Source organism: Suncus etruscus, chromosome 9 (genome assembly GCF_024139225.1).
Source record: "Suncus etruscus isolate mSunEtr1 chromosome 9, mSunEtr1.pri.cur, whole genome shotgun sequence".
Taxonomy (NCBI): Eukaryota; Metazoa; Chordata; class Mammalia; order Eulipotyphla; family Soricidae; genus Suncus; species Suncus etruscus.
The window spans coordinates 52,178,124-52,202,115 of record NC_064856.1 but is presented as its reverse complement, the minus strand read 5'-3'; the positions used below and the strand labels follow the sequence as shown (position 1 = coordinate 52,202,115).

Sequence of the window (23,992 nt, the reverse complement as noted above, 5' to 3'; positions counted from 1 at the left end):
AAAAAGAATATATTCCAGCCCTGGGGCTGGAGCAATAGCACAGCAGGTAGGTTTTGCCTTGCATTGTTTGGCAAACATGGCATCTCATATTTACCTTGGTTTGGTTCTTGGCATCTCATATAGTCTCCCAAACTGGCCAGAAGTAATTTCTGAGCATAGAGCCAAGAGTAATTCCTGAGCATGGCTGGGTTTGGCCTCCAAATAAACAAACAAAAACAAAAAAGAAGGAACCAGAATAGTGGCGCAAGTAGTAAGGTGTTTGCCTTGCCCTCGCTAGCCTAGGATAGACAGAGGTTGGATCCCCTGGCATCCCATATGGTCCCTCAAACCAGGAGCGATTTCTGAGTGCATAGCCAGGAGTAACCCCTGAGCGTCACCCAGTGTGGCCACAAAACAAAACAAAAAATAATATAGTCTAGTTCTTTGAACTATTTCCTTTCTCCTTATCACAAGAAAAGGATGGTTTTTCTTTATTTTTGTTTTTTTGGCCATACCTGGTGATGCTCAAGGGCTACTCCTGGCTCTACGCTCAGAAATTGCTTCTGGCTTGGGGGACCATATGGACAACTGGGAATTGAATCTCAGTTTGTCCTAGGTCAGCCACGTGCACGGCCAACGCTCTATCGCTGTGCCACTGCTCTGACCCTAAGAAGAGGATAATTTAAGTGAATAATAGGCATATGAAAAAAATGGATAAAAATCATTAGTCATTAGAAGTGAAAAAAAAAAACTATGAAAAACTCAATGGAAAAAACACTTTACACCTCCCAGGATGGCAATAATTATTGAGGGGAGGGGGCTTTTGGGCTATCCCTGGCTCTGTGTCAGATGTCACTCCTAGAAGTTGTTAGGAGACCATATGCAATGTTGGAGATTAAACTGGGATTTGTCACATGCAATGAAAGCACCTTAATCCCTGCACTATCTCTCTGGGCCATATTTATTTATTTGTTTGTTTGTTTTAGGGGGATAGTCACACCCAGAGGTGTTCAAGGAAATTTCCTGGTTTTGTTCTCAGGACTAACCCCTGGAAATGCTTGGGGAATCATATACTGTCCCAGAGATCAATCCTGGGCCTTTACATTCTGTATTATCTCTCTGGTCATAGAACAGTAGTAGGACATTTGCCTTGCATGTGGATGATCTAGGAAGGACCTGGTTCGATTCTTTGCATCCCATATGGTCCTCCAGCCTGCCAGAGATAATTTATGAGTGCAGAGCTAGGAGTGACCCCTGAGCACCACTGGGTGTGGCCCCAAAACCAATCAATCTATCAATCAAGTTTAAAGAATAGAGACTGGAGAGATAACATGGAGGCAGGGCGTTTGCCTTTCATGTAGAAGGTCATTGGTTCGAATTCCGGCATCCCATATGGTCCCCCGAGCCTGCCAGTAACGATTTCTGAGCGTGGAGCCAGGAGTCACACCTGAGCGCTGCCGGGTATGACCCCCCCCCAAAACCCCCATAAAACAAACAAAAAAAAAGAATAGAGAAAAAATAAAGAAAAAAGAAAATATATGTGCATAAAAAACCTGTATAATGTTCAGAGCAGCATTAGTAACAGTAGACACAAGTAGAACTTCAAATGTCACTCATGAATATATAAATAAGATATACTACATAATGGAATATTATTTGATCATAAAAGGGAATGAAGTACTTTCAAATGCTGTAACAGTAATCAAACTGGAAAATATTATATTCAAAGAAAGACAGACACAAAGATCAAATACTATATTTTCATTTATATGAAATGTTCATAATATGAGTCTATTGAGATGGAAAGTTGATTAGTAGTTGCCAGGGACAAAAGAGGATTTGGGGTATAGCTAATGTGTTTTGGAATTTTTTGGGGGAATCACACTCGGCTGTGCTCAGGGTTATTCCTGGCTTTTTGCTCAGAAATCGCTCCTGGCAGGCTCGGGGGACCATATCCTGGAATGCCAGGATTTGAACCACCGTCTGTCCGGGGTCAGCTGTATGCAAGGCAAACACCCTACTGCTATTTATGAATATCAACTTTCTTATCAAGTTATAGAAAACAAGGAAGGGAAATCAATGTGTACTTACTTTATGCAAATATAAACATAGCCTTAGCACCAACCCTTCAGAGATGCATACAACGTTTATCTTGAGTAAGGAGAGAATTTTTCCCATCATAATTTTTAGGACCTCTTCGTAAGATGTCCTTCAGCAAGATTTTATTAAAAAATAAAAATGAGGGGCTGGAGAGATAGCATTGAGGTAAGGCGTGTTTGCCTTGCATTCAGAAGGACAGTGGTTCGGTTCGACCACTGGCATCCCATATGGTCTCCCAAGCCTACACAAAAGAGAACTATAATAAAAGGGCCACAGCCAAAAGTCCCAGGAAATGATGAGTTGCTACTTTTTTTTTTTTTTTGGTGTTTGGTTTTTGGGTCACACCTGGCAGCGCTCAGGGGTTACTCCTATGCTCAGAAATCGTTCCCGGCAGGCACAGGCGACCATATGGGATGCCAGGATTCAAACCACAGTCCTTCTACATGAAAGGCAAACGCCTTACCTCCATGCTATCTCTCCAGCCCCTGAGTTGCTACTTATTCTTTTTTTTTTTTTTTTTGGTTTTTGGGTCTCACCCGGCAATGCTCAGGGGTTACTCCTGGCTCCATGCTCAGAAATTGCTCCTGGCAAGCACGGGGGACCATATGGGACGCTGGGATTCGAACTGATGACCTTTTGCATGAAAGGCAAACGCCTTACCTCCATGCTATCTCTCCGGCCCCTACTTGCTACTTCTAAGAAAAAAATTCTTCAACAGAAATCACCAAGGGGTCTGACAGATTGTATGTGGGCAAGATGCTTGCTTGTATGTTGTCCACAACTAGGTTTTGGTCCCAGCATCATATATGGTCCTCTGAACACTGCCCAGTAGTCAGCATTGAGTAACGTGGGTATATCTCATAAAAAAAATAAAAAATGTAGTAATCACTATAATTACATGAAAACGTGCTTATCTAATGTCTCCTCTATTTTTCCCACAAGCATATTATAGTCAAGACTTAATGTATTTATTTATTCCAAAATAAATTCTGAATGAACCTTTTCTGTATCAGAATCCACATTTTAGGGGAAGAGAAATAATATAGGAGATAAGGTGTTTGTTTGCCTTGAATACAGCTGACCCAGATTAAAAGCCCTGGCAGTACATATAGTCCTTCAGTACTGCCAGAGATTATTCCTGAGCACAGAGCCAGGAATAATCTCTGACTACCTTGGGATGCGCCTCAATAATAGCAACAACAAAAATCCATGTTTTAGAATGTTTCAAATAGAATTTCTTTCTTTTTTCTTTTTTTTTTTCTTTTGCCACACCTGGGGTTATTCCTAGCTCTGTGCTCAGAAATCACTCCTGGCAGGCACGGAGGACCATATGGGATGCCAGAATTCGAACCACCATTGCTCCTGGGTCAGCAGCTTGCAAGGCAAATGCCCTACTGCTGTGCTATCTCTCTGGTCCATCAAATAGAATTTCTGAGTATTCTATATTTATTTATTTATTTTTTGGTTTTTGGGTCACACCCAGCAGCATTCAGGGGTTATTCCTGGCTCCACGCTGAGAAATCGCTCCTAGCAGGCTCAGGGACCATGTGGGATGCCGGTATTTGAGCCAATGACCTTTTGCATGAAAGACACACGCCTTACCTCCATGCTATCTCTCCGGTCCCTATTTTATTTTATTTATTTATTTATTTTATTTTTGGGTCACACCCGGCAGTGCTCACGGGTTCCTCCTGGCTCTATGCTTAGAAAACGCTCCTGGCAGGCTCAGGGAACTGTATGGGATGCCAGGATTCGAACCACCCGACCTGTATGTGAGGCAAACGCCTTACCTCCATGCTCTCTCTCTGGCCCTAATTTTGTTTGGGGCCGCACCTGTGGTGCTCAGGGTTTACTTCTCATTCTGCACTCAAATATTACTTCTGGTAGGCTTAGGGTACTATATATATGATACCAGAGATCGAACCAAGTTCTACAGTGTGTAAAGCAAGTGCCTTACCCACTGTACTATCTCTATGGCCTAGAAGTTGTGGGAATTTTATTATAACTAATATCTATTAGTTATTGAGGTCTTACTGAGTACCAGGAACATCTAAGTATAATTATTTCATTTGGGATCAGGGCCATAGTATAGCAGGTAGGATGCTTGTCTTGCACATGGCTGGTCTGGATTTGATCCTTGGCATCCCATATGATCCCATCACCACCAGGAGTGATAACTGAGTGCAGAGCCAAGGATAACCTCTGAGAATTGCTGGGTGTGGCCTTTCATAAAAGTATTTCATTTAGTTATCAAAACAACCTGTGAGGCAAGAACATGTGTTTACTCTCATTTTACAAACAAAAAATTTATAGTTCACAGGTGCTTAGATTTTGGGGGGAATGACACCTGTGATGCTTAAGGTTTACTTATGGCTCTGTGCTCAAAGATCCTTCTTGCTTGGCTCCAGGAACCATATGGTATGCTAAGGATCAGCCCCGACAGCTGCATGCAAGTACCTTAGCCTCTGTACTATTGTTCTGGTCCCTACAGAGGTTTAAAATGTATCCAGGTTCACATAACTCAAATTTAGTTGAGTTCAGAAATAAAACCAGGATTCTTGAATTTAAAATGTGTACATCCACTAGACTGATCTGGGTTCAGTCTCTGATATCCTATGTGGTTCATGGGGCCTGCAAGGACTAATTTTTTTGTTTTTGTTTTTGGGTCACAACCGGCAGCATTCAGGGGCTACTCCTGACTCTGTGCTCAGAAATCGCCCCTAGCAGATACGAGGAACCATATGGGATGCCGTCCTTCTGCATGCAAGGCAAACGCCTTACCTCCATGCTAACTCTCCAGCCCCATAATTTTTTTTTAACATTTATTTAGGTTTTGCAGTCACACTGGTGGTGCTCAGGGGGTTACTCCTGGCTCTGCACTCAGAAATCGCTCCTGGCAGGCTCTGGGGACCACGTGGAATGCAGGAGAATTGAACCAGGTCCTGGGTTGGCCGCGTACAAGGCAAACGCCCTACCCGCTGTACTATTATTCCAGCCCTCTGCAATTTCTGAGCTCAGAGCCAGTAGTAACACCTGAGAGGTGCTGGGTGTGGCCCCAAAACAAACACCCACAAACAAAACTAAACAAAAAATACTCCTATACTTCGTTTTGCGCTTTTTTTCTGGGCCACACGGGGTAGTGCTCAGGACTTACTTCGGACTCTGGCTCAGGGATCATTCCTGGTATGGTAGCACTACCATATGTAGTGCTTGAGTTTGGACCCAGATCAGCCATATACAAGGCTAGCACTCTCCCAGCTGCATTATTTCTCTGGCCTAATCAGAACTCCGATTCTTTTTTTTTTTTTTTTTTTTTTTTTTTTTTTGGTTTTTGGGCCACACCCGTTTGATGCTCAGGGGTTACTCCTGGCTATGTGCTCAGAAATCGCCCCTGGCTTGGGGGGACCATATGGGACGCCGGGGGATCGAACCGCGGTCCGTTCCTTGGTAGCGCTTACAAGGCAGACACCTTATCTCTAGCGCCACCTTCCCGGCCCCAGAACTCCGATTCTTATAGTAATATTCTATTTTAAATAATCTAAGTATTCATGCATCAAATATTAAATGAGCAAACTCTACTATACCCAGCCATAGATACAACAGAACTGAGTTGGACATTTTAAGAGTGAAAAATCAAAGGTTCATGAGGGTTGTGAGGAAACTGTAGTAACTATTGGGCCCATTTTCAGTTCTGTATAGTGTTCCAGGGAGTGGTTGGGAGCCACCCATAGTTCATTTGACTTTGTTTTCTGAGTACACTCCCTGCTGTCCTATATAAGATCCTTAGTCACTAGGTCTAGTTTCTAGAACATGATTAATCATCCCTGCAATTTATTTTGTTTGTTTGTTTGGATCGCATCTGGTGCTCAGTACCCCTGCCTCTGTGCTCAGGAATTGCTACTGGCAAGCTCCAGCGACTGAAACCATGTCAATGGAATGCAAGGCAAACACGTTACCAGCAGTAACGTGGCCCCTCCCTGTATTTTTATATCAGGATTCTTCAGGTGGCTAAGAGGGGAGCTGAAAACACCAAGATAAGAAAACTAAACTCTGACCTCTAGGCCAAAGGCGACAGGCAAATAAACAGTACACAAAGTGACAATGTTTAAAACACAAGTTTACCCAAGCTTTTGATTCTCCAGGAGCAGTGTGCAATATATCCCAGAGGCGGGAATATTTGCACTAGATCCATTTTCTGGGGTAGGGTAAAAGAGTGGGGTGGGTGGGAAGGCAACACCCAGAGGTGCTGGGGAATGGGCTAGGGCTTAGACTCCAGGCGATGCCTTGGGATCTCACTGGGGTCAGCTGCGTGCAAGGTCAGCAAAGGCCTTAACCTCTGTCCCTGGCCCCTGGGTTCATCTTTACTAACAAAGAGGGTGGCTTAAATAAAGATGGGAGAGTCCCCAGGGTCCTAATTTGTACCAGGCTCTAAAATGAATGTGGGGAATCTCTAACAGAATATAGATTTCAGGGATTTAGAGAGAGAAAAAGGGGCTCCTGGGCTAGAATAATAGCACAGGCGAGGAGCCCAGGTTTTAGGGCCTCGAAGCAAGAGCAAGCAAGGCACACGAGGAGGACTTCCGGGTCCTGCCAGGAAACCAGGGGCCAGACGACCGGAAAAAGCCTTCCCATCACCACCCGCGCACTGGGGTCAAGGAAAGGGTTAGAAATAGTTACCAAGCCATCCGGGAACCTTTTCCCTCTGATTGGCCGCGAGCTTCCGGAGCCCGGGCGTCTCAGCTCCGAAACAGGGGGCGGAGCCTCAGGAGAGGCCTGTGTGACGTCACGACGCTCTCCAGCCAACCGTCGGCCGAGGCGAGGGACGAGGGGCGGGACTTTCTAGCCCCTCCTACAGCCGTTCCTCTTTCCTTCCCCCCCTCCTCTCTCGCTCCTTAAGTCCCGCCTCTTCCCCTTCTCCGCCCCGTTCCTTCGGGTTTCAAAAGCCGCGTTGCCCAATGGCGGCCAGGGAGGGCCTAAGAGTGACGGTCTCGCCCGCCAATGAGAAGGCGGCGGGGGCGGAGCTTCGGAGCGAGCCTCTGACGGCGAGCGGTGTGTGACGCACTTGGGCCCTCCGCGCGCGCTGCTGCCGCTGCTGCTGTGCTGCTGCTGCTGCTGCGCCCGGAGCCGCGGTCGGTGTCGGCGGCGCCGGCGACGGTTTCGTGGCGGCCGCGCGCTGCTCCCCGAGCGGCGGGTGGCGGGCGTGCTTTGGGAGGCCACCCCTGCTCCCCCCACACCACCCCAGGCCGTGGTAAGTGAGTCGGGCCGCCTGCCCCTCCCTCTGGGCGGGCGGAAGCGAGGCCGGCCGAGCGGGGCTTCCTTCCCAGCCAGGCCCCTCTCTGTGCGCGCGCACCGTGGGCCCGCGGGGCGGGGGCGGGTCCGCGAGGGGTCAGGCCCGGAGCCTCTCTCTGGGCGGTGGGGGCTTCATTGAGCTCCGGGGCTGCCCGCCCGCCCGCCTGCGCCGTTGCCCCTACCGGACTCATTCATTGCATCGACCATCCAGGCTGCGACCAGGCGCGGGGCGGGATGGACCTCCGCGGCCCCTTGCTGGACTCAGGCCCCCCCGGGGACACACTCGCCGCTCCGGGATGCTGAGCGCTGGGTGGGTGGGTGGGTCGGGAGTGGGTTTGGTTTTTTTTTAAGAGCAAGATCGTCCCAGTGGAGGTGGGGGCGGTGGCCTGGACGGGTTTCTTTTTCTGAGCGAAAGACTCACGTGTCCCTTGGGAAGCTAGAGCAGAAAGGAAAATTGGGGGTTTCGGGGTTCTGTATCTGTCACCTGAAGTTTAGGTATTGGGAATTGAAGTCTTTGCCCCTAAACCTGTTGTGATCGCGTGAGGGTTTCCAGCCGACGGCGGGACCCCCGGGAAGAGAAGAGAAGGGATTGGGATCCCCGAGAAGAGAGAGGTCTGGGACCCCCCGAGGAGAGAGGGGACTGGGACTCCCGAGAAAAGAGAGGTCTGGGACCCTGAGAAGATAAGAGAGGGGATTGGGACCCCCGGGAAGAGAAGAGAGGGGGCTGGGATCCCCAGGAAGAGATGGGGTTGGAACCCCGAGAAGAGAGGGGACTGGGACCCCGAGAAGAGGGGATTAGGACCCCCAAGATGAGAGGGGCTTAGCCCCTGACTCAGTCTAGGAAGGTGGCTGAGGATGGGGGTGGTGTGGCTTTGGGTCCTTCCTTAGCAACTGACAGCTAGCGTCTTGTAGGTTTCCCAAGAGGTTCTCCGACTGAGACTCCGAGAACCTAAAAGTTGCCTGAAAGGACTTCCCTGACCCTAAGTCTTGGAAACTGATGGGTACAAGTTGTTGTCTTAGTTTTCTGCTCCAAATCTGAACTTTTCGTGGCAGTAGTTGATGCTACTCTGTCCCATTTGAGAGTTCCCAACAATATTAGGGGAGAAAACCATATATATACTGTATAAGGCAAGACTTAGAAAAATAAGATAGCCATCGTTTTGTACATCTTTTATTTATTTATTTTTTTTTTGAGGTGGGGGCCACACCCAGCGATTCTAAAGGGGGTTACTCCTGGCTCTGTACTTTGAAGTTATTCCTGGCAGTACTGGGGGGATCTTATGAGATGTTGAGGATCGAAACCGTGTTGGTGCGTGCAAAGTAGATGGCCCTACTCGCTATACTATCACTCGGATTCGCTTTCTAGTAAAGAAATCAAGTCTTGGGTGCCAGAGCAATAGCACAGCGGCAGGACATTTGCCTATCACACGGCCAACCTGGGATAGACTTGGGTTCCATCCCTGCCTGGCATTCCATATGGTTCCTCCGAGTCTGCCAGGAGCGATGTCTGAGTGCAGAGCCAGGAGTAACTCCTGAGCACCACTGGGTGTGGCCAAAATCCAAAAAAAGAAAAAAGAAAAAAAGAAAAAGAAATCAAGTCTCTCAGGTAGAGAATTAAAAGTATTGTAGAATGAGACGATCAAACTCCCTTTTTTTTTTTTTTTTTTGGTTTTTCGGCCACACCCGTTTGATGCTCAGGGGTTACTCCTGGCTAAGCACTCAGAAATTGCCCCTGGCTTGGGGGGACCTTATGGGACGCAGGGATAGAACCGCGGTCCTGATCCTTGGCTAGCGCTTGCAAGGCAGACACCTTACCCCTAGAGCCACCTCGCCGGCCCCTCAAACTCCCATTTTGAGGAAGAAACTAAGAGGAGGAAAAACAAGAAAGGGTGTTAACTTCCTATAACAGTCTTATAAAATCAGAGATTTAATTCATTGAGTGAAAGGGTGATATATTGGCTGAGAAAACTAAGATTTTTTTTTTTTTTTTGTGGTTTTTGGGTCACACTCGGCAGTGCTCAGGGGTTACTCCTGGCTCCACGCTCAGAAATTGCTCCTGGCAGGCACGGGGGACCATATGGGACGCTGGGATTCGAACCGATGACCTTCTGCATGAAAGGCAAACGCCTTACCTCCATGCTATCTCTCTGGCCCCAAATTAAGATGTTTTATAAAGTAAAAGTTGGGACAGAATGTAGGTACTGGGAAATGCATCAATTATTTTTTTTTTTTTTTTGATTTTTGGGCCACACCCGGTGACGCTCAGGGGTTACTCCTGGCTATGCGCTCAGAAGTCGCTCCTGGCTTGGGGAACCATATGGGACGCCGGGGGATCGAACCACGGGTCCGTCCAAGGCTAGCGCAGGCAAGGGAGGCACCTTACATCTAGCGCCACCACCCGGCCCCATGCATCAATTATTTAAGAATTATAATTTCAGAGTAATTTTTTGTCTCATTAAGATTTGATGAAAAAAGATTTGATGAAATTGAATTAGTTGTTTGGACCATTGAAATCAGGTTGTCACTTTGCTCTTGTTTAGGTGACAAAGCAAAAACTGCATGGTAGTAAGTAGATAAGAGCAGAAGAGAACTCATGCAGATAACTAGCAGGTGAACAGGGTGTATTTAACATTTTCTTAGTTCAAGTATTAACTCTGGGGAACCTTTCTTGGTTTTTTGTTTTTTTGGGGGCCACACCTGGCAGTGCTCGGGCTACTCTTGGCTCTACATTCAGAAATCACTCCTGGCAGGCTTGGGGAACCATATGTGATGTCAGGGATCATGTTGGCTGCAAGGCCACACTTATAGGTGCTCTGAACCAACAAGGATATTGGGGATTGAACCTGGGTTGGCCGCCTGCAAAGCAAACCCCCTATTTTCTAGGAACTAATACATTTAGAAATATATTTCTATGGTCCCTCCTTTAAATTAAAAAATTTTAATTTATTGGACTTTTAAAAACATTTTTATTTTAGATACTATTGTAGAGTTTAATGCATATCACAATCCACCATCACACTCCCCACCTAAATTAATCTATCTTTTCTTTTTTTCGGGGGGGGGGGTTTGGGTTTTGGGTTACACCTGGCAGCACTTAGGGGCTACTCCTGGCTCTACACTCAGAAATCGCTCCTGGAGGCTCTGGGGACTATATGGGATGCCAGGATTTGAACTACCATCCTTCTGCATGCAAGGCAAATGCCCTACCTTCATGCTATCTCTCCGGTCCCTAATCTATCTTTTCTTTCAGCTCCAGACTTATTAGACTGTCAAATACATTCTCTCCCCCCCCCCCTTTTCTCATTTTCATTTCTGGGCCACATCTGCTGGTACTTAAGGGTTCCTCCTAGTTCTGCAGTTAGAAATTACTCCTCCTGGACTGTGGGATCATATTGGATGGGAGGCCCAGGATCGAACCCATGTTGGTTGTGTGCAAGGCAAGAGCCCCACCTGCTGTACTTTCTCTTTGGCCTCAATGATAATATTTTTTGTTTGTTTTTGGGCCACACCCAGTGATGCTCAGGAGTTACTCCTTCCTGGCTTGGGGGACATATGGGACGCCAGGGAATCGAACCATGGTCCTTCCTAGGCTAGTGCGGGCAAGGCATACGCCTTACCTCTTGCCCCACTGCTCCGTCCCCTCAATGTTATTTGTTTGGTGCTGTGTATGGTGATTACTTTGGTGGCACTTTATCACATAGTAGGTCCCCAGGAAATATATTTGCTTGTGAATGAATAAGTATGATGGTGTTAAACCTAAAATAGTTTATAAAGAAGCTAAATATGGGCCCGGAGAGATAGCACAGCGGCGTTTGCCTTGCAAGCAGCCGATCCAGGACCAAAGGTGGTTGGTTCGAATCCCGGTGTCCCACATAGTCCCCCGTGCCTGCCAGGACCTATTTCTGAGCAGACAGCCAGGAGTAACCCCTGAGCACCGCCGGGTGTGACCCAAAAACCAAAAAAAAAAAAAAAAAAAAAGAAGCTAAATATTTGTGAGCTGCTAAAATAGTGCAAATAAGGGGAACCCAAGCCTTTTTTTAGATTATGTGGTATCCTGGCACCTGTCTTGATTTCTACCCACTAATTCCTAGATAGCTGAGCACAAGTTGGACTTTAAGGGAATTAAATCCTCAACCTGAAAAACACTGTTTATATTTTTGTGGGTTTTTGTTTGTTTGTTTTGGGCCCACACCCAGAGGTATTCAGGGCTTTACAATCAGGAACCTCTCCTGGCAGTCAAGAGACCATAGGGAATGCTTGGGATTTGGCTAAATGCAAGGCAAGCAAGCACCCTAACCCCTACCCACAGTACTATCTATCCACCCATTATTGTGGTTTTTATTTGCTTTGGGGCCACACCAGAGGTGCTCAGGGGCTCTGCTTAGGAATTACTCCTGGCAGATTCCGGGATCATAAGGGATACCAAGGATCAAACCTTCTTTGGTTATGTGCAAGACAAACACTCTACCAGTTGTACTATCGCTCTGGGCCCCTATTGTAATATTTTAATGGTGGGAATTAGCCTACATGATAAGTAAATGTTTAATGTTCAATAAAGAATGGGGCCGAAGAGATAGCATAGCAGTAGGGCGTTTGCCTTGCATGCAGCTGAACCAGGACAAACAGTGGTTTGAACCCCAGTATGCTGGGAGCGATTTTTGAGAGCAGAGTCAGAAGTAACCCCTGAGTACCCCCAGGTGTGACTCAAAAACAACAGCAACAATGAAAAAGAATACCAATTTAATTGTGTAATTTGTTGAAAGGTTAGGAGAAATAATACAGTTAGAGATTTATGTGGTCAGAGCCAGAGCAATAGAATACTGTGTATTAGTGTATTAGCAAACAACTGATCCAGGCTTAATCTCCAGTAAGCAGAAACAAACAAACAAACAAACAAAAAAATAAAGGAGTCTAGCAACAGCTAGCTTTCTAGTTCTCAGTGTTATTTGTTTTTTGTTTTTTGTTCTTTTGGTTTTTTTTTTTTTGGTTTTTGGGCCACACCCGGCGGTGCTCAGGGGTTACTCCTGGCTATCTGCTCAGAAATAGCTCCTGGCAGGCACGGGGGACCATATGGACACCGGGATTCGACCAACCACCTTTGGTCCTGGATCGGCTGCTTGCAAGGCAAACACCGCTGTGCTATCTCTCCGGGCCCTGTTTTTTGTTTTTTGTTTTCCCTCAGTGCTCTTTATACTTTTTTTTGGCCACACCCAGTGATGCTCAGGGGTTACCCTTGGCTGTGCGCTCAGAAATTGCTCCTGGCTTGGGGGACCATATGGGACCCCAGGGAATCGAACCACAGTCTCTCCTAGGCTAGCGTTTGCAAGACAAATGCCCCTACCGCTTGTGCCACTGCTTTGGCTCTATTTTGGTGGGGGGGGTCACACGTGGTAGCACTCAGGTGTTACTTCTGGCTCTCACGCTCAAAAATCGCTCCTGGTAGGCTCCGGGGACCATATGGGATGATGGGATTCGAGCCAATGTCCTTCTGCATGCAAGGCAAACGCCCTACCTCCATGCTATCTTGCTATCTCTCTGGCCCCCTCCCATCTTTTTTTTTTAATTATTTTTTTTGGTTTTTGGGCCACACCCAGTGATGTTCAGGGGTTACTCCTGGCTATGTGCTCAAAAATCCCTCATGGCTTGGGGAACCAAATGGAACTCCAGGGGATCGAACTGATGTCTGTCCTAGGCTAGCGCTCGCAAAATATACGCCTTACAGCTTGTGCCATCGCTCTGGTGCCTGAACTCCTTTTCTTTCTTTTCTTTTTTTTTTTTTTACTGTGTGTGTTTTTGGGTCACATCTGGTAAAACTAAAGGGTTTCTCCTGGCTCTGCACTCAGAGTACGGCTTGGAGGACTATTGGATTGAACTTGGGTTGTCTACATGCAAAGCAAATCGTGTTAACCTGCTGCTATACTATTGCCCCAGACCAAGGATTCTATTTGTGTGTGCCTTTGTGTGTGTGAATGTGTGTGTGTGTGTGTGTGTGTGTGTGTGTGTGTGTGTGTGAGTGAGAGAGAGAGAGAGAGAGAGAGAGAGAGAGAGAGAGAGAGAGACTGAGAGAGAGAGGGAGAGAAGAGAGAAGAGAGAAAGAAAGAAAATGAAAGAAAGGAAGAAAGAAAGAAAAGAAAGAAAGAAAGAAAAAAAGAAAATATCACTTCCATCAGGGTTTACAAACTGCCTCTGCATTCAGGAATTATTTTTTGTAGTGCTTAGGGGAACATATGTGATGTTGAATATTGAATCCAGCCAAGTCAGCAATATGCAAGGCAAGGCACTTAACAAGCAAAACTATCACTCTGGACTATAGCATTATTCAGGGGACTACTTGGTACTAGGTATTGAACTCAAGATCTCACAAACATGCTAGATATGTGAAGTACATACTTTTTGTTTGTTTTGTCTTTTTGTTTTGGGGCCATGCCCGGTGGTGCTCATGGGTTATTCCTGGCTCTGTGCTCAGAAATCGTTCCTGGCAGGCTTGGGGGACCATATGGGATGCTGGGGATGGGACCCCAGTTTGGTAGCATGCAAGGTAAATGCCCTACTGCTGTGCTATCACTCTGGACCTGAAAGTAGGTACTTTTTTTTTTTTTTTTTTTTGGGTCACACCTGGCAGAGCTCAGGGGTTACTCCTTGCTCTATGCTCAGAAAATCTCCTGGGTCTGGGAAGGTGGCGCTAGAGGTAAGGTGTCTGCCTTGCAAGTGCTAGCGTAGGACGGACCGCGGTTCGATCCCCCGGCGTCCCATATGGTCCCCCCAATCCAGGGGCGATTTCTGAGTGCATAGCCAGGAGTAACCCCTGAGCGTCAAACGGGTGTGGCCCAAAAACCAAAAACCCAAAAAAAAAAAAAATCTCCTCTGGCATCCACGGGGGACCATATGGGATGCGGGATGCTGGGATTCAAACCACCGTCCTTCTGCATGCAAGGCAAATGCCTTACCTCCATGCTATCTCTCCGGCCCTGAAAGTAGGTACTTCTTAACAACAGACATTCTTGGCTGCAAACAGTATATATTTATGTTGATTATAGTTATTTTGGAGTTACTGTGCTAGAGGTTAAAGCAAAGAGTTATTGGTCAGAATGATACTTTGTTAACACAAATAGCATATTTATTTATTTTGGTTTTTAGTTAATAACTGGTCGTACTCATACTGTGGAGCTACTTTTGGTTCTGCGCTCTGGTGCAGGTGTTGTACAGCTGCATGTAAGGAAAAGTCTAGATTCATACGTGTAGTATTGGGAAAAAGAAAAGTGCTTTGTTGGTCTTTTCAGGTATCCCTTGAGGGAGGACCCTTCTCCCAGAAGTGCTGGGATTGGGGGTTGTGTCTGCTCCAGCAGTTCAAAAAGGGGTTGGCTTGCAAAAGCATGTGCTTGCTCTTTAGATATCTCTTTGCCCCATACTAAAACGTTTTTTGGGGGTAGTCACACCCTGCTTACACTCAGGGCTTTCTTCTGACTCTTGTGTTCAGGGGTCACTCTTGGGTGGCTCTTAGAAGACTATATGCCTATGCTGAGGATTGAACCCAGATTGACTGCATCTATTTATGGTGCTGCACATTCTTGGTATTGGTGCATTTATATCATACATACTTGGTTTTGGCAGGGTTTGTGTTGGTTTCATGGCAGATTCTGTTGCTACTAAGCTATGCTCAAGGCTGTCGAACAGTTTTATACACCATTGCATTTGTATATTAGAGAGTGGCACAACTGAAAAAAGAAATAACTTAGTATTTTGTTTTGTTTTGGTTTTGGGCCACACCTGGTGGTACTTAGGAGTTAGTCCTGGCTCTGCACTCTTGGGAATTACTCATGGTGGTGCTCTGGGTACCAGATGGAATGGTTGACAGCTTGCAAAGCAAGGGCCCTACATGTCCAGTACCCAACACAAATCTTAGGTGTATCTGCACACCTCTCTAAACCTTTTTGCTATAATTATTATTATTATTTTTTTTTTTTGGTTTTTGGGCCACACCCGTTTGACGCTCAGGGGTTACTCCTGGCTATGCACTCAGAAATCGCCCCTGGCTTGGGGTGATCATAAGGGACCCCGGGGGATCGAACGGCGGTCCGTCCTACGCTAGCACTTGCAAGGCAGACACCTTACCTCTAGCGCCACCTTCCCGGCCCCTATAATTATCTTAAGAAAAGTTCAAAAAAAAAGAAAAAAAAGTTCAGAGAGGAGGGGCTGGAAGAATAACCTGGTTGTAGGGTATCTTGCACGTGGGTGACTGGGACAGACCTGGGTTTGATCCCCAGCATCCCATATGGTCCCCCGAGCCTTCCAGTAGCGACTTCTTTTTCTACACTCAGAAATCGCTCCTGCCAGGCTCAGGGGACCGTACCGTGCTTTTTCTTTTTTTTCATTGAAACCATTGTGATTTATAAAGTCCTAGTGAATCAGGGCCAGTCCCAATCACTACCCTTTGCCCCCCAGCTTGTCAGTATAACAGGCTCATTTAAAGTTTCGATTGTTAGAGTTTGGGTCTCTTGATTTCATTGTTGTTGACCTTGGTTTGTATATTTAGTCCTGTCTTTTAATTTATTTTTTTTTTTTTTTTTTTTTTTTTGGTTTTTGGGCCACACCCGGTAACGCTCAGGGGTTACTCCTGGCTATGTGCTCAGAAGTTGCTCCTGGCTTGGGGGACCATATGGGACACCGGGGATCGAACCGCAGTCCGTCCAAGGCTAGTGCAGGCAAGGCAGGCGCACCTTACTTTTAGCGCCACCCCCAGCCAGCCGGCCCTTTTTTTTTTTTTTTTTTTTTTTTTTTGGTTTTTGGTTTTTGGCTCACACCCGAAAGTGTTCAGGGGCTAGGACTACTACTGGCTCTACGCTCAGAAATCGCTCCTGGCAGGCTCGGGACCATATAGATGAGCTGGGATTTGAACCACTGTCCTTCTGCATGAAAGGCAAATGCCCTACCTCCATGCTATCTCTCCGCCCCATGAAGCAGTCTTGAAAGCAGCAATTTTTAGAAGAAAAGGTGACAGTTTTGTAAAATGAATTTTCAGCAAAAGGAATGGCTTGATCTGGGGGAAAAAATCATAGGAATACCATTAAAATGTTAGCAGAGGGCTAGAGAGATAGCATGAAGGTATGGTGTTTGCCTTTCATGCAGAAGGTCAGTAGTTCGAATCCCAGCATCCATAGGTCCCCCTGAGCCTGCAGAATGATTTCTGAGCATAGAGCCAGAAGTAATCCTTGAGCAATGCCGGGGTGTGACCCAAAAACCAAAAAAAAAAAAAAAAAAAAAAAAGCTTAAGCAGAGCGGGCTGGAGCAATAGCACACAGGTATATGCTTGCCTTCCATGCATCTGACCCAGATTTGATCTGCAGCATCCTATATGGTTCCTCTAGCCTACCAGGAAAGATTTCTGAGCTCAGAGTCAGGAGTAATTCCTGGCTAGCAGATAGTTTGCTGTTGATATTATGGATCTAGCTAATTTTTTCATCCTTTTGTTCTATCTAACATCCCTCTTCTCTCATCCACAGCAAAAATCAACAATCATTTTTCTATTCATTTTAGCTGAGCATAGTTCCTGCCATTTGTCAGGATTAGATGAAATAATTTATGGAAAAGTGCTTTTTATTTTGGCTACATCCGGCAGCACTCAGGGGTTACTCCTGACCCTGCACTCAGAAATCTTTCCTGGCAGGCTTGGGTGTGGGGGGGACCATATGGGATGCTGGGAAATGAACCTGTCCTGGTTCAGCTGCATGCAAGGCAAATGCCCTAACACTGTACTATCTCTCCGACCCCAGGAAAAGTGCTTTGTAAACTGAAAAGTGCTATAATAATATTAGTTTATGCTTCTAACATTTTTTATGAGTTTGAAAGAAAGGAACTCAATGAAATGAGAAAAAAATGACTTCCGGTTCATGTAACTGTTGTCAGGGAACTGTTAGCTTGCTTAATGCTTAGTCATTCAGATAGCACTTAAAAGTGGAACTGCCTCAGTTGGCTGTTTCAAGGTCTGATCACTTTCTGGAAAGAAACTAAGTTTTGTCACTGTGTCCAGAGTTCGGGCCATTATAGTATATTCTGCTTCTATTGAAGAATCCTAGTGGTAATTATAGTTGTGTTTTTTGGGGAAGAGTAGGTTTGTGCCACATCCAGCAGTGCTCAGGGGTTAGTCCTGGTTCTATACTATGTGCTATGTACTATATATACTATGTACTATGTGCTACCATGCTATGCCAGGGGCTGTTGGATACATATAAGGCAAGTCTCTTAATCCCATCTTGTTTTGTTTTTTTGTTTTTTTTTGGGGGGGCCACACCCGGCGGTGCTCAGGGGTTACTCGTGGTGTCTGCTCAGAAATAGCTCCTGGCAGGTACGGGGGACCATATGGGACACCAGGATTTGAACCAACCACCTTTGGTCCTGGATGGCTGCTTGCAAGGCAAACGCCGCTGTGCTATCTCTCCGGGCCCAGTTCCATTTAATTTTTATAAATACACTATATGCTAGGTATAAGTCTGCTGGTGCAGACTTGAGGCTAGTTCTGGGGAAGCCGACTCTGAATTGGAAACAATTCTGGTTGAGTTTTAATTGCTAGTGCTCTTGGAATCACACTAGAGGGAGAGAAGGAAAGAAGCTGGAATTGGGGGCCGGAGAGATAGCACAGCAGCGTTTGCCTTGCAAGCAGCTGATCCAGGACCAAAGGTGGTTGGTTCGAATTTCGGTGTTCCATATGGTCCCCCGTGCCTGCCAGGAGCTATTTCTGAGCAGACAGCCAGGAGTAACCCCTGAGCACCGCCGGGTGTGGCCCCAAAACAAAAACAAACAAAAAAGAAGCTGGAATTGGCTATAGAAGAAATTGAGTTATAACATTGTCTCCCTTTCCCCTTTGTTGTGCTACATCCAGTGGTGTTCATGGACCATGTGGTGCTAGGCATTAAATTGGAGTTAGCTGCATGTTAAGGCAAAAGCCTAATCCATTGTATTTTCTCTCTGGTCCCAACATTATCTTATTGGGGGGGTGGGGATTAGTGTGGTTTCCCCGGCAGGACTGGGAGATGTCAAGGTTATACCCTATACTGCTTAGAATGCCATTTGGTACCAGGATTGAACCCTGAGTCCTGTGTATGCCAAGCACGTACTTCAGCCCTTTGCGCTATCCTCAAATGTGGTAACTTAGTAATAAAGGCCTCATTTTTTTTGTTTTGTTTTTGTTTTTTGTTTTTTCTTTTATTACACCCGGCAGTGTTCAGGGGTTATTCCTGACTCTGTGCTTAGAAATCGCCCCTGGCAGGCTCGGGGGACATATGGGATGCCGGGATTCAAACCACGGTCCGTCTGCATGCAAGGCAAATGTCCTACTGCTGTGCTCTCTCTCTAGCCCAGGCCTCAGACATCTTATGGAGAGTATGTAACTATGGTGGCTGGCTCAGAGATATAATATGCATACTTTGCATTATAGTAGCTGGGATTGCATTCCCCCAGCATTGCATGGTCCCATGGGCACCATGCTGTCACAAATTCTTTTTTTTTTTTTTTTTTTTTGTATTTGTTTTTTCAAATTCTTGAGTATACCACTGGGTGTAGTGCCAATAAAAAGTTGTTCAGAGTTGGACCAGGAATCTCTGTATCTGACGCAATCAAGTGTCTGGGTTTTCGGTATCTTTGAATGATGGAGTGGCACATTAAGGTCCTGAAACTAACACCCTATGAAACCAGTAGAATACTGACATTTCAGGGTTTTTTTTGGGGGGGTTAGAAGTTATTCTTTTAATTTTCGACTAGGTAGGATAATGGGTACCGAGGCTGGAGAGAGAGCTGGAGGTAGGGCGTTTGCCTTGCATGCAGAAGGATGGCAGTTTGATTCCCGGCATCCCATATGGTCCCCCGAGCCTGCCAGATGCAATTTCTGAGTGTAGAGCCAGGAGTAGCCCTTGAGTGCTGCTGGGTGTGACCCCAAAACCAAAAAAAAAAAAAAAGGAATATGGGTACCACTAATTTACCACATTGTTTGAGTCAGCTGGTTTTTATTTTGTTTTTGTTGTTTGTTTTGTTTTTTGGGTCACACCCAGCAGTGGGGGTTACTCCTGGCTCTACACTCAGAAATCGCTCCTGGCAGGCTCGTGGAACCATACGGGATGCTGGGATTCGAACCACCATTCTTATGCATGCAAGACAAATGCCCTACCTCCATTCTGTCTCTTTGGCACTGTGATAGCAACTGTTTTTTTTTTTTTTTTTTTTTTGGCTTTTGGGCCACACCCGGTTACGCTCGGGGTTACTCCTGGCTATGAGCTCAGAAATCGTGCCTGACTTGGGGGACCATATGGGACGCCCAGGGATCGAACCTAGGTCCTTCCTAGGCTAGCACAGGCAAGGCAGGCACCTTACCTCTAGTGCCACCAAGCTGGCCCCAGCAACTGTTTTTTGTTGTTGGTTTTTGTTTTGTTTTTGGGCCACGCCCGAAGCACCTGGGTTACTCATGGCTCTGAAATCTTTATTTAAAAGACCCTAGTAGGGGCTGAGAAGGTGGCGTTAGAGATAAGGTGTCTGCCTTGTAAGCGCTAGCCAAGGAACGGACCGGACCACGGTTCGATCCCCCGGCGTCCCATATGGTCCCCCCAAGCCAGGGGCAATTTCTGAGCACTTAGCCAGGAGTAACCCCTGAGCGTCAAACGGGTGTGGCCCAAAAACCAAAAAATAAAATAAAAGACGCTAGTTGTTAGAAAATAAGATGACAGCATTGTTTTAAAGGAAAACTACTGTCCTTTTGCTTCAACCAATATATTTAAGCTTTTTTGTTGTTTAGTTACCTGATTTGGAATTTGTGGGGGAGGGGCTTGGGCCACCCGATGATGCTCAGGGATTACTCCTGGCTATGCACTCAGAAATTACTCCTGGTTTGGGGAACCATATGGGATTGAACCCCGGTCCGTCTTAGGTCAGCCGTGTACAAGGCAAATGCCCTATCACTACACCACTGCTCCAGTCCCATAATTCGGGATTTTATTCTGATGAGATCTGAAGTTTGACCTCATTATGGTAATGATTCAGTTCAATCTGTTTCATCATGGGGTATTATCATATTTATGGATGAATCTAGAGTTATAATTCTAACAGATCTAACCAAGTTGTAGAATGATTTCTGAAATAATTATTTTTCTCATCCTTTTTTCTTTGCAGTTTTCTGAAGTGAAGATTCACTTTTGAAGATGTTTAATAAATCATTTGGAACACCCTTTGGGGGTGGTACAGGTGGCTTTGGCACAACTTCGACATTCGGACAGAGTGAGTTTTGTTGTTATTTTTCAAATTATTGGGTTTTTCCTGAACTCAGGGAAGGAAGGCTTGGGGGTCTGTATGTGATGCTGAGGATCAAACCCAGTTATCCTTGCCTTTTTTTTTTTTTTTTTTTTTTGTGGTTTTTGGGTCACACCCGGCAGTGCTTAGGGGTTACTCCTGGCTCCAGGCTCAGAAATTGCTCCTGGCAGGCACGGGGGACCATATGGGACGCAGGGATTCGAACCAATGACTTTCTGCATGAAAGGCAAACGCCTTACCTCCATGCTCTCTCTCCGGCCCCCCTTGCTTTTTTTTTTTTAATAGGAGTCATACTCTACCATGTTGAGGACCATGTGCCAGGAATTGAACTCAGCCTTGCACATACCAAGACCAATTCTCTGAGTACCATCCCTAGCTCTAATCAGTATTTTAGTATGATCAAACCCAGGATCTCATGCATGAAAGACTGGCATTCTACCAGAGAGCTACATTTCCAGGCCTGTTTTTGTTTTAGGGATCAAAGCTAGTAGTGCATGACAGAGGGTGCCCACTCTGGCTCACTGCTAGCTGGCCATGTGATATCAGGGATTGAATCTTTTTATTTTTTTTATTATTATTATTTTTTATTTTGGGTCATACCCAGCAGTGCTCAGGGGTTATTCTTGGCTCTATGCTAAGAAATCACTCCTGGCAGGCTTGGGGGACCATATGGGATGCCTGGATTTGAACAACTGTCCTGCATGCAAGGCAAATGCCCTACCTCCATGCTATCTCTCCGGGCCCCAGGAATTGAATCCGTATGATGAATATGTACTCAATTCATAAAACTTTTTCTCTGACCTGAGAAATATTAAATTGGGGGGGGCACACTTTGCAGTTCTCAAGGCATACTCCTGGCTCTATGCTCAGGGATCACTCCTGGTGTGTTCAGGGACAATATAAGTTTCTGGGGATTGAACCCAGATTGGCCACTGGTGAGGTAAGTCCTACCTGCTGTACTATTGCTTCAACCAACATATTTAAGCTAGTTGTTTTGTTGAGTTACCTGATTTGGAATTTTATTCTGACCCTTGACTTTGTTTTTTCAGATACTGGCTTTGGCACTACTAGTGGAGGAGCATTTGGAACATCTGCATTTGGTTCTAGCAACAGTACTGGAAGCCTCTTTGGAAATTCACAGACCAAACCAGGTAGAGGCTTTATTTGAAATATATTTGGCTTATTTATAACTGGTATGGTACTAATAGTTTCATTCTGTCTGCTTAATTTTTTTTTTCTCTTCATTTCCCCAGCAGGATTATTTGGTACAAGTTCATTTAACCAGCCAGCTACATCCACAAGTACCGGTTTTGGTTTTGGCACATCAACAGGAACATCAAATAGTTTATTTGGAACTGCAAGTACAGGGACTAGTCTCTTCTCATCCCAGAACAATGCTTTTGCACAAAATAAACCCACTGGCTTTGGAAGTAAGTAGGACATCACATTATTGAACTTCTGCAGCTAACAATTTTATTTTTTTTATTAAATGTTTATTGTTCTTGTATATTTGTTGAACTATCTTTTCCAACCAGATTGTAAAAATGAGAGCATAGTACTTTTAAGTGTATGAGAGCAGAGTCATAAAGTGATATGTAAATCTCTCGAAGAATGTAAATTTGGGGCCTGAGTTATGGCACAGTGGGTAGAGCATTTGCCTTGCGCATGGCCAACCCAGGTTCGATTCCTGGCATCCCATATAGTTCCCTGAGCCTACCAAGAGTGATTTATGAATGCAGAGTCAGGAGTGTGGCCCCAAAACAAAAAACTTGAAGAATGTCCTATGGTGAGGTAGAGTAAATGTTCATCAAAACTATCAATAGTGGGGCCGGAGAGACAGCATGAAGGTAGTGTGTTTGCCTTGCATGCAGATGGACAGTGGTTCGAATCCCGGCATCTCATAAGGTCCCATAGAGCCAGGAGGAACCCTTGAGTGCAGCCAGGTGTGACCCCAAAAAACAAACAAAAACCATCAATAGTAATGACTTATATACCTGTTGCCTATATTCCAATTAAAAAATTAATAAAATGAATATAATGCCAAAAGAAATGACAAAGGGGAGAGTGACACCTAATATAGAATGGTAAAAGACAGCTAAGATCCAGAGTAGAATAGTTTTGTAGGTATGACAGTGAGAATTTCAGGTTGCAGAAGTGACTAAGCTTTGCTTGTGGGAGGCCTTGGGTTTGATCCCAAGTACTACATTTTTCACAAGCACTTTCTTTTCTTTTCTTTTCTTTTCTTTTCTTTTCTTTTCTTTTCTTTTCTTTTCTTTTCTTTTCTTATTTTTGCTTTCTGGGCCACAGGACTCCTGGCTTTGCACTCAGAAATCACTCCTGGCTTGGGGGACCATATGGGACGCCAGGGGATGAACCACGATCCGTCCTAGGTTAGCGCGTGCAAGGCAAATGCCCTGCCACTTGCCACCGCTCCAGCCCCTTGGGTTTTTTTTGTTTGTTTTTGTTTTTGGTTTTTTTGTTCTGAGTCATACCCGTCAGCACTCGGGTTACTCTGGCTCTATGCTCAGAAATCACTCCTGGCAGGCTCAGGGGATCATATGGGATGCCGGGATTCAAACCACCTACCTTCTGCATGCAAGGCAAATGTTCTACCTCCATTCTATTTCTTTGGCTTGTTTTTATTTTTAATTTTTATTTATTTATTTATTTATTTTTGGTTTTTGGGTCATACCCGGCAGCACTCAGGTGTTACTCCTGGCTCCATGCTCAGAAATCGCTCCTGGCAGGCTCGGGAGACCATATGGGATGCCAGAATTCGAACCAATGACCTTCTGCGTGAAAGGCAAATGCCTTACCTCCATGCTATCTCTCTGGCTCCGTAATTTTTGATTACACACTGCAGTGCTCAGGAATTTATTCTTGGCTCTGCACTCAGGGACCACTTCTATGGTGGTCAGGGAACCATATCGTGCCAGGGACAGACTATGGACAGTGTGTGCAAAGCAAGGACTGTCTACTGTATTATCATTTTGGCCCTGTGTCTAGAATCTTTGGTGGGGGATTGGGCCACACCCAAGTGCTCAGGGGTGTTATTCCTGACACTGCACTCAGAAATCGTTTCTGGCAGGCTTGAGGGACCATATGGGAATGCTGGAGATTGAACCCAGGTCCATCCTGAGTCAGCAGCATACAAGACAAATGCCCTACTGCTGTGCTATCACTCTGGCCCGAGTCTAGAACCTTTTAAAGAAATGTTTTTTTGTTTTTTTTGGGTCACACCTGGCAGCACTCGGGTTACTCCTAGCTCTACACTCAGAAATTGCTCCTGGCAGGCACTGGGGGACCATATGGGATGCCAGGATTCAAATCACCT

General features: G+C 45.7%; 2 protein-coding genes across 3 annotated transcripts in view; one reads left to right on the top strand and one right to left on the bottom strand.

Annotated features, from left to right (window-relative positions):
• The window catches only part of PGAP2 (post-GPI attachment to proteins 2), a 38,662-nt gene extending 32,699 nt beyond the window's left edge, over positions 1-5,963 (bottom strand). The window contains exon 1 of the mRNA XM_049780433.1: positions 5,953-5,963. The gene's annotated coding sequence lies outside the window, so the exon portion shown is untranslated. The remainder of the gene's footprint in view (positions 1-5,952) is intronic.
• Positions 5,964-20,519: 14,556 nt separating this feature from the next.
• The window catches only part of NUP98 (nucleoporin 98 and 96 precursor), a 90,714-nt gene continuing 87,241 nt past the window's right edge, over positions 20,520-23,992 (top strand). For both annotated transcript variants that reach the window (XM_049780249.1, XM_049780248.1), the window contains exons 1-3: positions 20,520-20,625; positions 21,708-21,809; positions 21,912-22,088. In XM_049780249.1, the coding sequence (XP_049636206.1) occupies positions 20,550-20,625; positions 21,708-21,809; positions 21,912-22,088 (355 nt within the window). In that variant the 5' untranslated portion in view covers positions 20,520-20,549. The remainder of the gene's footprint in view (positions 20,626-21,707; positions 21,810-21,911; positions 22,089-23,992) is intronic.